This window comes from Ostrea edulis, chromosome 1 (genome assembly GCF_947568905.1).
Source record: "Ostrea edulis chromosome 1, xbOstEdul1.1, whole genome shotgun sequence".
Taxonomy (NCBI): Eukaryota; Metazoa; Mollusca; class Bivalvia; order Ostreida; family Ostreidae; genus Ostrea; species Ostrea edulis.
Genome location: NC_079164.1, coordinates 94,035,095 through 94,051,721, shown reverse-complemented (window position 1 = coordinate 94,051,721; position 16,627 = coordinate 94,035,095). Strand labels below are relative to the sequence as shown.

The 16,627-nt window shown below is 37.1% G+C and overlaps 1 protein-coding gene across 1 annotated transcript; it reads left to right on the top strand.

The window, feature by feature from the left end:
* Positions 1 to 4,200: 4,200 nt before the first annotated feature.
* Positions 4,201 to 4,629, top strand: LOC125663241 (uncharacterized). The gene has a single exon (XM_048895826.2). It carries the CDS (start codon positions 4,201 to 4,203, stop codon positions 4,627 to 4,629), a length of 429 nt encoding a protein of 142 aa, XP_048751783.2.
* The last annotated feature ends 11,998 nt before the right edge of the window (positions 4,630 to 16,627 follow it).

Genomic DNA, 16,627 nt, shown 5'->3' with positions numbered 1-16,627 from the left:
AGTCATCCTGACGAGTACTCATGATTGTTTCATTGTAGTCATCCTGACGAGTACTCATGATTGTTTCATTGTAGTCATCCTGACGAGTACTCATGATTGTTTCATTGTAGTCATCCTGACGAGTACTCATGATTGTTTCATTGTAGTCATCCTGACGAGTACTCATGATTGTTTCATTGTAGTCATCCTGACGAGTACTCATGATTGTTTCATTGTAGTCATCCTGACGAGTACTCATGATTGTTTCATTGTAGTCATCCTCAAAGCACACATTGCGTACAAAACCTTCGGCTGACCATGCGTTATGAAGAATCTTGGATTTTGCCAACAATGAAAACAAAACAGGAAAAACTCAGTCCGAATTTATTTAGTCGTTTTGAAAATTGGTATTTTTTTTCAACACATAATTTTTAAGAAAAATAGTTCACAAACCAATGAGTATGATGAGATGTTCAAACATTTTATTTTGATTTAAAGAAGGCAGATTTAACAAAAATATGGATAAGTCCTTGAGTTAGATAAAGCGATATGACCACCTTAACCATGATATAAGCCCTGTGGCACACATTTGATGCAGAATTCCATCGCATTTGTCTCAAGTTCGATGCAACTAGTTGCGGCGGATTTGCCGTTAGTTTATTTTTTCTTTGGTCCACAGTTTGTGGCAAAATTGCAGCACACGCTTCCTGCACCTATCTGTCACACAGTTTGCCGTAACTTTATGGTACACGCTAGATCTGGAAGAGTTATATACTGCATTTTGCAATGTCCTCAGTGTCGTCCCACCCTGGCCATCAGTGTTCATTTTATTTGGAGGACATTGCTTATAGAATTTCTTGTAACATCTACAGAAAAATATCAACCCACCGGGGCCCTTTTCTGGCCTAAGGCCAGTTTTTTTTTTTTAATTTGATTTAACACGTGCAAATGTATAATCGAATGGTATGAATGGTGGTTTGGAAGATAACAGTTCTTTCTCCTCTAGTCACCAAACATATGTCAGTATACATTAGATATTGATACATGATATGTTAATTGATCCTGAAGATAGAAATTACGGACGGTGGAAAGGGTAAAAAGACGTTAATGCAAAATAAACTAATGTAAAAAAGATCTATTGAAATACACAACAGACTAGCTTAAATCAAAATCAACATACTTCGTTGCAAAATCAACAAACTCCGTTGCAAAACGTTCGATCACCAATGCCAAACATCAATCAATAACAGAATTGACACTATAGGAATGTATTAATTGTATATTGTTTAACGTCCCTCTCGAGAATATTTCATTCATATGGAGATGTCACCATTGCCGTTGAAGGGCTGCAAAATTTAGGTCTATGGTCCGCACTTACGCCCTTTGAGCAAGGAGGGATCTTTATCGTGTCACACCTGCTCTGAAACGGGACCTCGGTTTTTGCGGTCTCATCCGAAGGACTACCCCATTTAGTCGCCATTTACGACAAGCAAGGGGTACCAAGGACCTATTCTAACCCGGATCCCCACGGGATAGTACGTGCAAACAAGACCGTGCATTATCGTAATCAACACTATATGGCGCACGAGTCTTAATTTACGTAATAATTATATAACGGTCGATAGACGATATTACCTCCACTTGAGCCCACCTCTAGTAGGTCTGTGTTTTCCCAACTCTTTAGATTCCAAATAGGAGTTATGGGATTCATCACTGTTCGTTATCTTCAACTTTTATAAGAGTTATGAGATTGATCACTGTTCGATATATTCACCTTTATAGGAGTTATGAGATTGATCACTGTTCGTTATCTTCACCTTTATAGGAGTTATGAGATTGATCACTGTTCGTTATCTTCACCTTTATAGGAGTTATGAGATTGATCACTCTCCGATATCTTCACCTTTTATAAGAGTTATGAGATTGATCACTGTTCGTTATCTCCACCTTTATAGGAGTTATGAGATTGATCACTGTCCGATATCTTCACCTAGTCATATCTTCCTCCGCTCATGGGGAATATTTTATGGGCAAACTTCCTACAAACATCCAATTAGCGACATATTATCTAATAATGGCTTAGTAAATCAAATATATGAAAGTACTTCTCAAAGAACATATATTGACCCAATTTTCACAAAATTAAATGTTCAGTTACTCTCAACATTGACTTCATTTCTAGTGACCACAAAGCTACATACATATCGTTGGTTTTGAATTACAATTCTGAGTGTGCTTATGAACGTAAAATTTGGTAGTACAAAACGCATACGAGGGCTGTTCGATATGTAATGTGTATTGTACCACAGCGCGATAACACTTTGCACGATTTCGTAGATGATGATACTCTCGAATAGCTCTATTCAATACCTTTCGAACGGTAGTCTTCAGCTCCACATAGTTTTAAACTTATAGTCATTTCAATAGAGCCAGTCGTTGACCACTGTTGTAAAAATCGTTGGGAAACGCGTTGAGAATATTGAAGAAATTAGAGCTTATATAAAAGTTTGCACAAAACTCGGTCAATCGGTAATGCAGATTTTTACTGAATTGGGGGATGTTTATGGGTCTGGTAAGGTATTTTATGAGACAGTTCGTAGGTGGAGAAAGAAATTTCTGACTGGCACAGAGTCCGTCAAAGATGCAGCAAAATTTGGCCGACCTGTGACTGTAACAGGCAAGGCAAATGTCTCAAAAGTCATGGAAATAATTGAAAGGGATGGCAGATACACGATTCGTGATATTGCCAAAGCTGGTGGCATATCGCTATCGCGGGTGCATTTCATTTTGAAGCGTATTTTGAAATTACGAAAGATTTCTGCCAGATAGATACCGCATATATTGACAGATGACCAAAAAAACGGGTACGAGTACAAACCGCTAATCAATTGCTCAAAATGTTTCCCAAATTCAATCAAAGACAATTTGCAAACATTGTTACTGGTGACGAAACATGGGTTGACTATATCGAACCAGTAAGAAAAATTGGAAACAAAATATGGCTAACTAAACACGGTAGAAGGCCTGTAGTTGCCAAAAGAACCATAAGCACAAAGAAGGTTCTTTATTGCAAATTCTTCTCATGTGATGGTATAGCCGTACAATTTCCGGTGCCGAATGGCAAAAGTGTTACAGGTCGGTATTACCGAATGTTATACTAAAAAGCTCAAGAAATATTATTATGAACGACGCCCTGTGTCAAGATTTAGGCATGTTAGTCTACTTCATGATAATGCTCAATCACATACATCTGACCTTGTGAAGCAATTTATTCAAGTCGGAGAAGGTTACCGTCTTACCACACCCACCATACTCTCCAGATCTAGCCTCATGCGACTTTCTCCTTTTTCCAAAACTTAAAAAAGTTCTTATCTGGTCGTCGTTACAAGTCCCGACAAGCCCTTGGCTCAGCCATCAGTCAATGGCTCAGAGGTCTACCTAAATCAGCGTACCGCGACGCATTTCAGAAATGGATTCAGAGATTGAAATTATGTATTTCAAATCGCGGAGAACACTTTGAAGGGATGTAATGCTCATTTCACTATTTCAGTCGAATGCTTTCGAGATATCGTACAATACACATTACATATCGAACAGCCCTCGTACCTTGATAGGTTTTAACCTATCAATCCAATAATTGATGAAAGTAATTGGTCAATAATCATATGTGATGCAAAAATGTTACAGAAGCTGTGGGAAGTTTCATGCGTACGTAAGTATATACTAAAAAATCTAACATGATTCGACCAAAATCGCAACTTTGGATCGATTCCGTATTACGAAAACAAGTTTGCCAATACAACCTAACATTGGACAAATGCTATGTGTGTCGTATTTCATACCGATTGTTTAGCCGTTCATTACTCCGTTTTTCTGATCAAAACATAGGGATCACCGATGGGTGTGGCCGGTCGACAGGGGATGTTTACTCCACTTATGCACCTGATCCCTACTGTGGTATATCCAGGGGTCCGTGTTTTGCCCAACTCTCTATTTTGCATTGCTTATATACAGTATGATGCAATAAGTATTCGTACAAAATGGCGGCGTGTTTACATTCGCGCTTGCAGCCAATAGATTTAGCGGAGTATGAAATAGTTTTTAAATAGCGTCGGGATTCCGTCAGTTATTTATAACATTGTTTACTCATGTGACATTCCATGTGTCACATGGTTTTGTTATCGTCTGCTATATTTCCGGAAATATACAAGTGAAAGCGAGATGGGTAGAAAGGGGAAAGAGTTATCAAGCGATGTAAAGAATGTTATATGGAATCTCTTAGACCAGGGAAATTCTATTCAGAAAGTGTCAGAGCTGTTAGGAATTCCTCATACGACGATTTCAAGTGTGAAAAAACGTATTGAACAGAGAGGTTCAGCGGAAAACACCAAACGAAGCGGTCGGCCTCCAAAAGTGACAGATCGCCATTATCGACGATTGGAAAGGTTGGTCAAAACGAACAGAAGGCAAAGTTTGTTAGACATTACGAACAAATTTAATGAAAATGTGGATCAACCTGTTGCCAAACGTACCCTGCAGCTTTATCTCCATAAACATGGTTTCTCGAGGCGAGTGTCTAAGAAGAAAGTGGTTGTGAAGGAAGTTAACAGGAAAAAAGATTGTCTTGGTGCAGGGAAAAGAGACGATTGACAGTAGAAAACTATTGGAACAGAGTTATTTTTCGGACGAATCTAAAATCATGATAGGACATGATTCCCGTGTGTATGTGTGGCGCAAAAAGGATGAGGGATGGCGGCCTGCTTTAGTGACACCACGACAAAGTAAGCCATGTTATGAAGTGATGATTTGTGGGTGTGTGACATGGGAAGGTGTGGGGACTATCATGTCTGTGAATGGCAATATAAACGCTGAGAAATATCAGGAGGTCATTGATGAGAACTTGTGGCCAGTTATAGTCCGTCATTTCCCCGCTGAAAATTACATATTTCAGCAGGACAACGTTCCGGTACATCGGGCGAGAAGCACCCAGGAATTTCTTCACAGAAACAATGTTACCACCATGAGTTGGCCAGCACAGAGTCCAGATCTAAAAAGAAAGCTTCAGACACAAGTTGGGAGGATCAGGAGTAGGGATGACCTCTTCCGAGAGATTCAGGACATCTGGACAGGGATCACGGTAGACTATGTTAGAAGCCTATATCGATCGATTCCTCGAAGATTATTGAGTATTATAAGATTGACAGGACATTTGACAAAGTATTAGGTAAGTTTAGTTTGTTTTATTAATTTTAGAAACGGCATATCAACATTTTTATTCTGACCTAATTCCGTCGCGAATGTAAACACGCCGCCATTTTGTACTAATACTTATAGCATCATACTGTACTTATTACTTTTGTATTCTTTACAGGAGTTATGAAAGGTGAAGATAACGAACAGTTGATGAAAGCTGAAGGTATCAATGAAAGGTGAAGATAACGAACAGCGATCAATCTCATAACTCCTATAAGCAATACAAAATAGAGTTGGGCAAACATGGACCCCTGGACATACCAGAGTTGGGAGCAGGTGCCTAGGAGGAGTAAGCATCCCCTGTCGACAGGCCACACCCGCCGTTAGCCCTATATCTTGATCAGGTAAACGGGGTTATCCGTAATCAAAATCAGTGTGCCAAAAACGGCCTACAATTGATAAAAGACCAAGTATAAATGATGTCACGTTTGATTCACATTTGCTTCACGTCAACAGACAATTGTGTCCACATCATATTCGTACAAAACTTTACTCTATTCCATTGGGAGTTTTACATACGTTATTTGAAGAAGCTATGACTAGTCTATGTTTGGATTTTTCAACACCTGAATATAGACTTAACTCTATGATTATGGATGTTGCCTACCACAGGCTCTATAAACCAGCACGGACCATGGATGATATTCCTTCCAAATCATGCCGTCAGTTCCTTAAGCTCAAATTTACAAACAAAGGAATAGATGCCGTCAACATAAGCAACATTCTTCGTCATAAAAGGGGTCAGTCGTGTATTCCAACTTATTTCAAGTTCAAGTCTACACCCTGTATTTCCTACAGCTATACTTCTACTGTTGCATCCAAACTTTTTAATTATAAACAAACTTTGCAGTGCTTAGATATAGACCATCTTATACGTAATCCACCAACATGTTCTTGTTCTTCATCTTCTTTCAACTACAGTCAAGCTGGACATGTCATTACTGGTGATGTTGATATAGTTGAAAATGAGGACCTCAAATCACTTATTCTTAAAGGTCCTAAATACAGAGAACATCGGTCTTTTAATTGGCGACAGAACTTCATCTCTATTATGAGTTCTGTCGAAGATTATGCCAGACGATGGGCTAAATATGAAAAAGAAGAACTTGATACATTGTCAGAATGGGTTAAAAGCATAAGAGGGATATTAAAATCCCGCATTAGACACATGAAAACAAAAGTACGTACCATCTATCCTTCTGTGTTTAGTAAACCAGAAGTGATAAAAGAATTAGATAGGTTACATGAGGAATATGTTTTTGTTCCAGCTGACAAAGCTAGTAACAACATTGTCTTTGTTTGTAAGGCTCATTATTACAATTGTATTTTAAACGAACTTGGCATTAATTCCACTTTTGGTAATCATACTTATACTCCAACTGCCCTTTCAAAAGACGAAATTCTTCAAAACCATGCTTCAGTTTTAGACACATTTAATATTCCAGTCAATGGGTCGAATGAATATGAGTTACCGTACCTATACTGGATTCCTAAACTACATAAAAACCCTTACAAGCAAAGATACATTGCTGGATCCAGTAAGTGCTCTACCAAGCCCCCATCTTTGCTCCTCACGAAAATGTTAACAGCTGTGAAGGAGAAACTTCAAACTTACTGTGCGACTACCTATGCCAGAAGTGGTGCTAATCAAATGTGGATTCTAAAAAATTCTAAAGAACTTTTAGTAAACTTGAAATCACAGAATTTTCCCCAAATCAATAGCATTAAAACCTATGACTTTTCAACACTATATACGACCATTCCTCACGATAAATTAAAGACTATACTTTTTGACATCATAGACAGTTGCTTCTTCAACAAAAACGGAAAACGGAAATATTCATATCTAGTGAACAGCCATTCAAAAACTTACTTTGTTAACACCACTCTGATTCCACGCACAAGTACTCTGAAGTTGAAATAAAAAATATGCTAGAGTTCCTCATTGACAATATCTTCGTGGTCTTTGGTGATCAGGTCTTCCAACAGTCTGTTGGAATTCCCATGGGCACGAATTGTGCTCCTTTGTTAGCTGACCTGTTTTTAAATTCATATGAAGCAGAATTTATTCAAAAACTTCTACGTGAGAAGAAAAAATCTCTCGCTGTGACCTTCTATTCGACTTTTAGATATATCGATGACGTTTTGTCTATTAACAATGATAGCTTTCATTCATATGTCGATTTGATATATCCCTGTGAGCTCGAAATAAAGGACACCACAGAGTCGTCCACTTCTGCTTCATACTTAGATATTTTATTGAAAGTAGACATTAACGGCAAACTAACAACTCAAATGTATGACAAACGGGATGATTTCAGCTTCTTCAGCGTCAACTTCCCACATTTATGTAGCAATATTCCATTATCACCTGCATATGGTGTTTATATATCTCAATTGATTCGATATGCAAGAGCCTGTTCTGGGTATAGTCAGTTTTTAAATCGAGGTAAGCTACTGACAAACAAGTTGATGGTACAGGGATTTCAACAGTCTCGATTGAAGTCAGCATTTCGCAAATTCTATGGTCGTTATAACGATCTAGTTCGTCAATACAACCTCGCATTGGGTCAAATGCTGTCTGACGTGTTTCATACCGATTGTTAAGCCGTTCTTGGCACACTGATTTTGACTGCGGATAACTCCGTTTACCTGATCAGGATATGAGGCTCACGGCGGGTGTGACCGGTCAACAGGGGATGCTTACTCCTCCTAGGCACCTGATCCCACCTCTGGTGTGTCCAGGGGTCCGTGTTTGCCCAACTATCTATTTTGTATTGCTTGTAGGAGTTATGAGATTAATCACTGTTCGTTATCTTCACCTTGCATGAAACACGTCAGACAGCATTTGACCCAATGATAGGTTATACTGGCAAACTAGATCGTTATAACGCATAAAGTCGATGCACCATCAAATTGTTTTTCAGTAGCCTGCCTCGATTTGAAAACTGACCATAGGCAGAAAAAGCTCTTGCGTATCGAATCCGTCGATATATATAAACACCATATGCAGATGATAATGAAATATTGCTACATAGATATAGTAAGTTGACGATGGAGAAGCTGAAATCATCCCGTTTGTCATGAAGTTGAGTTGTGAGTTTGCAGTTAATATTTACTTTCATAAAATATTGAAGTATGAAGCAGAAGTGGACGACTCTGTGGTGTCTTTTATTTCGAGTTCACAGGGATATATCGAATCGACATATGAATGAAAATTATTATTGTTAATAAATAATACGTCGTCGATATATCTAAATGTTGAATTGAAGGCCAGAGCATGAAATTGTTTCTTTTCACGTAGAAGTTTTTGAATAAATTCTGCTTCATAGGAATATAAAAACAGGCCAGCTAACAAAGGACCATAATTCGTGCCCATGAGAATTCCAACAGACTGTTGGAAGACATGATCACCAAAGGCATTGGCAAGATATTGTCAATGAGGAACTCTAGCATATATTTTATTTCAAATTCGGAGTAATTATGCGTGGAATCAGTGTGGTGTTTAACAAAGTAATTTTTTGGATAACTGATCATTAGATATAAATATTTCCGTGTTCCATTTTTATTGAAGAAGCAACTGTCTATGATTTCAAAAAGTCTAGTATTTAATTTATCATGAGGAATGGTCGTGTAAAGTGTTGAAAAGTCATACATTTTGATGTTGTACATTTGAGAAAAGTTTCGTGATTTAAAAAGTAATAGTTCTTTACAATGATTTAGAATCCACATTTGATTTACACCACTTCTGGTATATGTAGTCGCACAGTACGTTTTAAAGTTTCTCCTTCACAGCTGTTAATATTTTCGTGAGGAGCAAAGATAGGGACTTGGTAGAACACTTGCTGGATCTAGGATATCAAATTTCAGATTTCTAAGTTAAAGTATATAGTGGGATAAACACCGGAAAAGTATATTCTACAATAAATCTTTTTTTTAAAAATCAGTCAACTGTGACGAAACTTAAACTTAATCTGTAAACATACAGTGGTAAACCACACACCGATTTTCAGTTTCCAAATTAAAAATCTTGAAAACTGAATTCTGCACAAAGGCCCATGTATGTCTAATTCCATTCAACAGTGACGAAACTTAAACTTATACAGTAGTAAAATGCATGCTTGAAAATCAAACCATGATGGACAGATACTTTGAAGGACGGAATGGCAGTAAACAGACAGACGAAGAGGAAACCCTTCGGTTTTTAGCGGTAGAAGACTGATAAAAGGTTCTCACTTGAAAACTGTAGGAGGAGTTAGACGAACAAATTATGTACCTCCAATAACATTAGTTTCCAAATCAAGTGGAAAAACCCTTGTAAGGAAGGTCGAAATGTATCAAGAATGCAACATGATCTAGAATGATCCACAAAGACGATACACATCACGTTTCAGCTTGATACAAAAATAGGAAAAACGCAAGAGGTTCACAGGCCTTATTGATCATCTGGGTACATGTATTACTTGAAAGTATCACTATTCCCAAAGGGCTATGAAATGTATAACTTCCTGTTCTATCAAAGCTGAATTGAACCACTTACCCACAGTGTCAAACAAGGTGTGTGCCTTCAAAGCTCTCAAAGGTCACGAAAGTGTTGAAAGCCTTTACATGATACATGTATATGTTAGTATACAAAATATGATTATTTTGGACCCACCTTAGAGTTTATTTGCTAAACTCAGTTTTTGGTAATTCTTTAGTATATATTTCACGTTTATCAAGGCAGAGGTGATGAAAGGGTGAGATAGGCTACATGAGAACTGCATTGTAAACGAACTTCGCTTTAATTCCGGAGGGGATACGGATTAGAATTGGTTATCATTACTCGTTGTTTGTCATAAGAGGCGACTAAATGGTGGCGGTTCCCAATGGCCTCTGGATTAGAATAGGTCCTCAGTACTCCTTGCTTGTCGTAAGAGGCAACTAAATGGAGCGTCACTTCCAATGAGACCGCAAAAAGCGAGGCCCCGTGTCATAGCAGGTGTGGAGCGATTAAGATCCCTCCCCATTCAAAGACCGTAGTCCCCGAGCATAGGCCTAAATTTTGCAGCTGTTCACCGGCAATGGTGAGGTCTACATATGAATGAATAATTCTGAAGAGGTGCATTAAAGAATTATAGAATCAATGAATTTGATTCTACATTTGGTAATGCAACTTATATTCCAAGTTCCCTTTCAAAATTACGCATCAGTTTTAAACACATTTAAAGGACACATCTCGTGTTTTCAAAGTATACAGAATTATATGCATCTTGTCTTCCTTATGCTTATAGAAATTAATTGTAATAGTTCGTTCGCTGAAGTATTGCGATAATTAGCCACAATACGGACTTAAATCTAAGCCCCGATTTCAAAAAGCCTAGTTAATTAGATAGGTAGTTACGTGGGACAGTGACGTCATATGCGACCTTCGTCGATCAACTTGTTGTAAAAGTAGTGTTAGATATTTTTAAAAACTCGGGTTTTAGAGGCCTATTTATTTACCATGGATAACATTTATTTCGATGTTGACAAATTATCCGAGTCTTATATCTTTTAGCTACCAATGCATACAAATAGCGACCCAAATGTAGCGAGGAAAGCGAGTATGACATCTGCATTTGCGAGTAAATAATGTATACATGGGATCACTGTCTAAACACTATTTGATAATGCCATTTCTTTAAACAACTGTAATTAGCGTTGTTGCTTTTCTAAAATAAACAGTACAATTATTATTAAATTTATTTTTGAATAAGTTAGATAGGCCTGAATTATGATACGATTACGCATCATTGACAACTAGCTACTGTCACGGGTGCATTTCGAAATAAATAAATAAAAATGATCAAATTTATAGTGAAAATCACAATACTTTTAAATTATTCTATTCAATCAATTTTATTAATCATTATTTTTTTTAATCTACACGTTGTTACTTAGGAAGTGGGAGCGCGGCGTGTTGTTATTTCATGTACGTACGCGTTCCTTAAAAAATGAAAGCATTAATTCAATTCAAAGTTGGAAAATATCATATTTTAATATTTATAATTGAAAGTTCAATTATCTTTTATCTTTAAATTTCTTTTTTAAAGCTTCCAGTTGGTAGAATCTCCGATCACAAGTTCTGCCTATATGTTGTTACAAGATGAAAGGTCAGTTGGTGTGAGTGTGTATTGAATTTGAGAGCAGAACGAAAAGCATATGCCGTAGCCCTATATGTAACAGTGCGTAGCTTCGATAGTTAATGGGACGAATGAATTTCAGTTACCGTACCTATACTGGATTCCTATAAACTTCACATAAACCCTTACAGAGTTACAATGCTGGATCAAGTAGATGTTCCACCTGTTATGGGTAAGAATATCCTTCAATAACTCAGCAGAATTGAATAACAATGACAATTAAAGAATTAATACAATTTATTTACAATTGTTGAAGGAAAATTATAACAATGATAAAATACTAATTTACAATAGGTATACAATAATAATGTCTGCTGCGAGTTTGAATGCCGAGCTGAATTCACACACAGAATGATCACTAATCAGAATAATTTCAATAGTTACCTAGATATATAACAATTCCGTTTAATCACCAATTCTTAAAGTACTTGTATGATGATATTTATATAGTGTATTTATACAATCAACAGGGGATGCTTACTCCTCCTAGGCACCTGATCCCACCTCTGGTGTGTCCAGGGGTCCGTGTTTGCCCAACTATCTATTTTGTATTGCTTGTAGGAGTTATGAGATTGATCACTGTTCGTTATCTTCACCTTGCATGATAAAGTCTCCGGAACATTAATAAAGAAGACAGTTATGTAATCAGTGTGACGTCATCTTTCTACTGAAGTGATAAACATCGACAAACATCGAAAATCCAGACATATCACCTGTGAGAATCAAGTACAAGAATTACACAACATACCGAGATCCTATCTGTGCTGCTCACGGAAATATTAACTGCTTTAATGGAGAAACTTCAGACGTATTGTACCGAGAAGTTGTGTAAAAATTATCAGGATTCTAAAAAAAAAAAAAAAAAAAAAAAAACGTTTAGTAAATTGGAAATCATAAACATTTCCCAAAACTAACATCAAAACATTTGACTTTTCGACACTTTGCACGATCATTCCTCACTATAAATCGAAGACTAGACTATTTGGCATTATAGAGATTTGTTTTAGAAAAATGGAACATGAAAATATTCATTTCTTGTGATCAGCCATGCAAAAATTACTAGTTAAACATCACTCTGATTCCACACACAACTACTTTGAGATAAAAATATACTAGAGTTCCTAATTGACAAAATCCTCGTCGTCTTTGGTGATCAAGTAGTCCAACAGTCTGTTGGAATTCCCATCGACACGGATTGTACTCCTTTAATAGCCGACCTGTATCATATTCTCATGAAGCAGAGTTTATTTGATGAAGGTATAGAACTCACAGCGGGTGTGACCGGTGGACAGGAGATGCTTACTCCTCCCAGACACCCGACCCCACCTCTGGTATATCCAGGGGTCCGTATTTGCCCAACTCATGATTCTGTATTCCTTGTGGGAGTTATGGGATAGATCATTGTTCGTTATCTTTAACTTTACAAAGAAGATTTGGAGAATGAGCTGCAGTGTCTCTTTCATTAATGAATTTATGAATCTCTTGAATTGTCCAACCCTTCCAAATCGTATTAGAACAATACAAGGTGTAACTGAGAACAATACAAGGTGAAGATAACGAGCTGTAACTGGTGATAAGTTTCTACTACCCAAGTATGCACTAATTAATACCTATCAGTATAACTAATATAATCCCCAAGATGTGATGAATTATTGAGCAAAATAAACAAGGAAATATTACTTGAGAGCATACCTACAATGAACGTTTCGTATAAAGTATTGCAGCTTCACCCGCAATCGTTGCACACTGTATTCACCTGACAAATATTGATTTTTGTAAACCTCTAACGCGGCCATGAGTTAATACTTCTTACTTACTAGAAATACTGTACAATATTGCAACATTAGTCTTTCTCTGTTGCAATTTTTCTTAATACAATATCAGAGGAAATACAAGTATAAACACCACAAACGGAATGCTTTTCCTACCATTTATACATTTTTTCTAGCTGCCCTCAGATCCCATGTGATCAGCCCAGGCCCCACTCTCCGAACTTAAGATTCTGGATTCCTCCTGTATTTATATACAATGATCGACAAAAGACTGCAAATTTTAGACTAGTGAGTTTTATTGTGTTTTGATATTTGACAATTTATATAGCACCCAGAGATTAACTCCACATATATATTACACAACGAACAACAAGTATTCATAGACATTTTGGTATTGTTTTTGTCTAATTATTTTGTTTTCATTAGTCACCATTTTAAAGGAGGAAGTGAGCCATGTCGTATTAGAGAAATGTTCTGTCTAGCATCTGGATTTATCTGTAGAACTGTGGAAAGCAACTCCTTTTGCCCAGGAACTGTGCCACTTCGCTTTTTACATCTGTTCCCAGCACGACACACGGGTACAATAGGATAAAACATATTACTGATGCAGTCATTTTCAGTTGCAGCAGGCGTGGTATTAACGGCTTGATCTTTTTCAGAGATATTTGAGTAAATTTGATTTCGTTCGGAATTCTTGAAGGTGCTGTTACTATTTCCTTGTCTTGGTCGATATTTGTTACACAAATGGTGTTTATCGATGGGTGGGCATTCTTTGGTTGGGCTTTCCTCTTCTCTTTTCAACAAAACACCACCTCTGATTGGATTAGAAATTTTGTGAAATTCGATCTTTTCATCCGTGCGATGCAGCTGAAATCCTTTTCTATGATTCAGAGAACAACTGTTACTTCTTTGGCGAAATACGTCCGTTTCATTTTGATGTTTAGAATATTGCAAGTTGTTCAGGAAGAAGGTAATCTTGTCGAACTTTGGCAGACAAATCGGCAGCTTCTCATTCGGCATGATATAAAAATGTTGTAAACTCTACAAATTATCAGATAACTTTAGTAACATACACCTTTCACTTGTTGTCTTGCTTGCTGTTAATACATGTACTTCATAAACACTAGCGATAATTGCGATATTAAAGTAAGAATTGATTCAAAGTCTACAAAACGTACCTGTCAAATGAAGTTATGAAATCCTTCAGTCTTCAGATAAGATTGTCTTTCCTTATATACATCACTATACATGGAGGAGATAAATACCATTGGACAGAGAGGGGTGTTAATTACACGTAAGTTCTGATTCACCCAGCTGTTAAACTCTTCCTCTATTTTATCAACGATTGGTCCTTAAGTACACTATATATATAATATTTATGTGCGAGGCTTTTAAGTTCAAACTGTGAGAAGATTTATATGGACAATCAGTGTACTTACATTGTAATATTTCCTCAAAGCAGATTAACTTCAGCATCCTGTAATTTTCTCAGAAATGGGAAGAAAATCAAAATCCTCGTAACGTGCACATTTCAATACCCATAAAACACTACTCTATAACACAAATATTTCTAAAGTATTGCTAAAGCAATACATGTCGCGTATCAGCGCTCTCTGCCCATTATATGCAGATCATGTGTAGTTTGACCAGCGGACGGGTATCATTGTTCAGCGGACGGGTATCATTGTTGTAATGCCAAGAAATTGAATTTCGATCTCTTGTAAATAGATGAGGCTGAATCGATTGCAAATTGTATGTCTTAAGTTGTAAAGGTTTCGCACAGTAAAAAAAAAAGAATGAGACAAAGTACAAGAATTAATTCAGTCAACCATGAAACTAAGTTTAGCAACTTTAGTTAAAGTGATTCAACTGTAACCAAAAGGTATTTACTCATTCAATAACCACAAAAAGTAAGATTCCTATGTCTGAAAATCTACATTCAGCATAATTTTCCATCAATCTCATAAAAATCTTTGAAACTTCATTTGTTTACCTGATCAGGATATAGGGCTCACGGCGGGTGTGACCGATCGACAGGGGATGCTTCTCCTCCTAGGCACCTGATCCCACCTCTGGTGTGTCCAGGGGTCCGTATTTGCCAAACTATCTATTTTGTATTGCTTGTGGGAGTTATGAGATTGATCACTGTTCGTTATCTTTACCTTTCATTTGTATCTACTCATTAGGTAACTACATGAATGGTGAAGATAACGAACAGTGATCAATCTCATAAAAACTACAAGCAATACAAAATAGAGAGTTGGGCAAACACCGACCCCTGGACACACCAGCATTTCACAAATTCTATGGTAATTATAACGATCTAGTTTGCCGATATATTTTGCCATTTGGTGAAATGAAAAGGTGAAAATAACGAACAGTGACCAACCTCATAACTCTAATAAGGAATACAAACTTAAAAATTGGGCAAGCGCGGACCCCTGGATATACTAGAGATAAAAGCATGTGCCTAGGAGTAGTAAGCACACCCTATCGACCGTTCAAATGTTGTCTGACGTGTTTCATACCAATTGTTAGACCGTTCTTTACACACTGAATTTGACTACGGATTTCTCCGTTTACATGATGAAGGTATAGACTCACGGCGGGTGTGACCGGTGGACAGGAGATGCTTACTCCTCCCAGACACCTGACCCCACCTCTGGTATATCCAGGGGTCCATATTTGCCCACCTCATGATTCTGTATTCCTTGTGGGAGTTATGGGATAGATCATTGTTCGTTATCTTTAACTTTAAAATGAAGATTTAGAAAATGAGCTGCAGTGTCTTTTTCATTAATGAATTTATGAATCTCTTGAATTGTCCAACCCTTCCAAATCGTATTAAAGCAATACAAACTGTAACTGGCGATAGTTTTCTATTACCCAAGTATGCACTAATTAATACCTATCAGTATAACTAATATAATCCCCAAGATATGATGAAAAATTGAGCAAAATAAACAAGGAAATATTACTTGAGAGCATACCTACAATGAACGTTTCGTATAAAGTACTGCAGCCTCACCCGCAATCGTTGCACACTGTATTCACCTGACAAATATTGATTTTTGTAAACCTTTAACGCGACCACGAGTAATACTTCTTACTTACTAGAAATACTGTACAATATTGCAACATTACTCTTTCTCTGTTGCAATTTTTCTTAATACAATATCAGAGGAAATACAAGTATACACACCATAAACTGAATAATGTTTTTCGTACCATCTATACAACATTTTTTCTAGCGGCCCTCAGATCCCATGTGATCAGTCCAGGCCCCACTCTCCGAACTTAAGATCCTGGATTCCTCCCTGTATTTATATACAATAATCGACAAAAGACTGCAAATTTTAGACTAGTGAGTTTTATTGTGTTTTGATATTTGACAATTTATATAGCACCCAGAGATTAACTTCACATATATATTACACAACGAACAACAAGTATTCATAG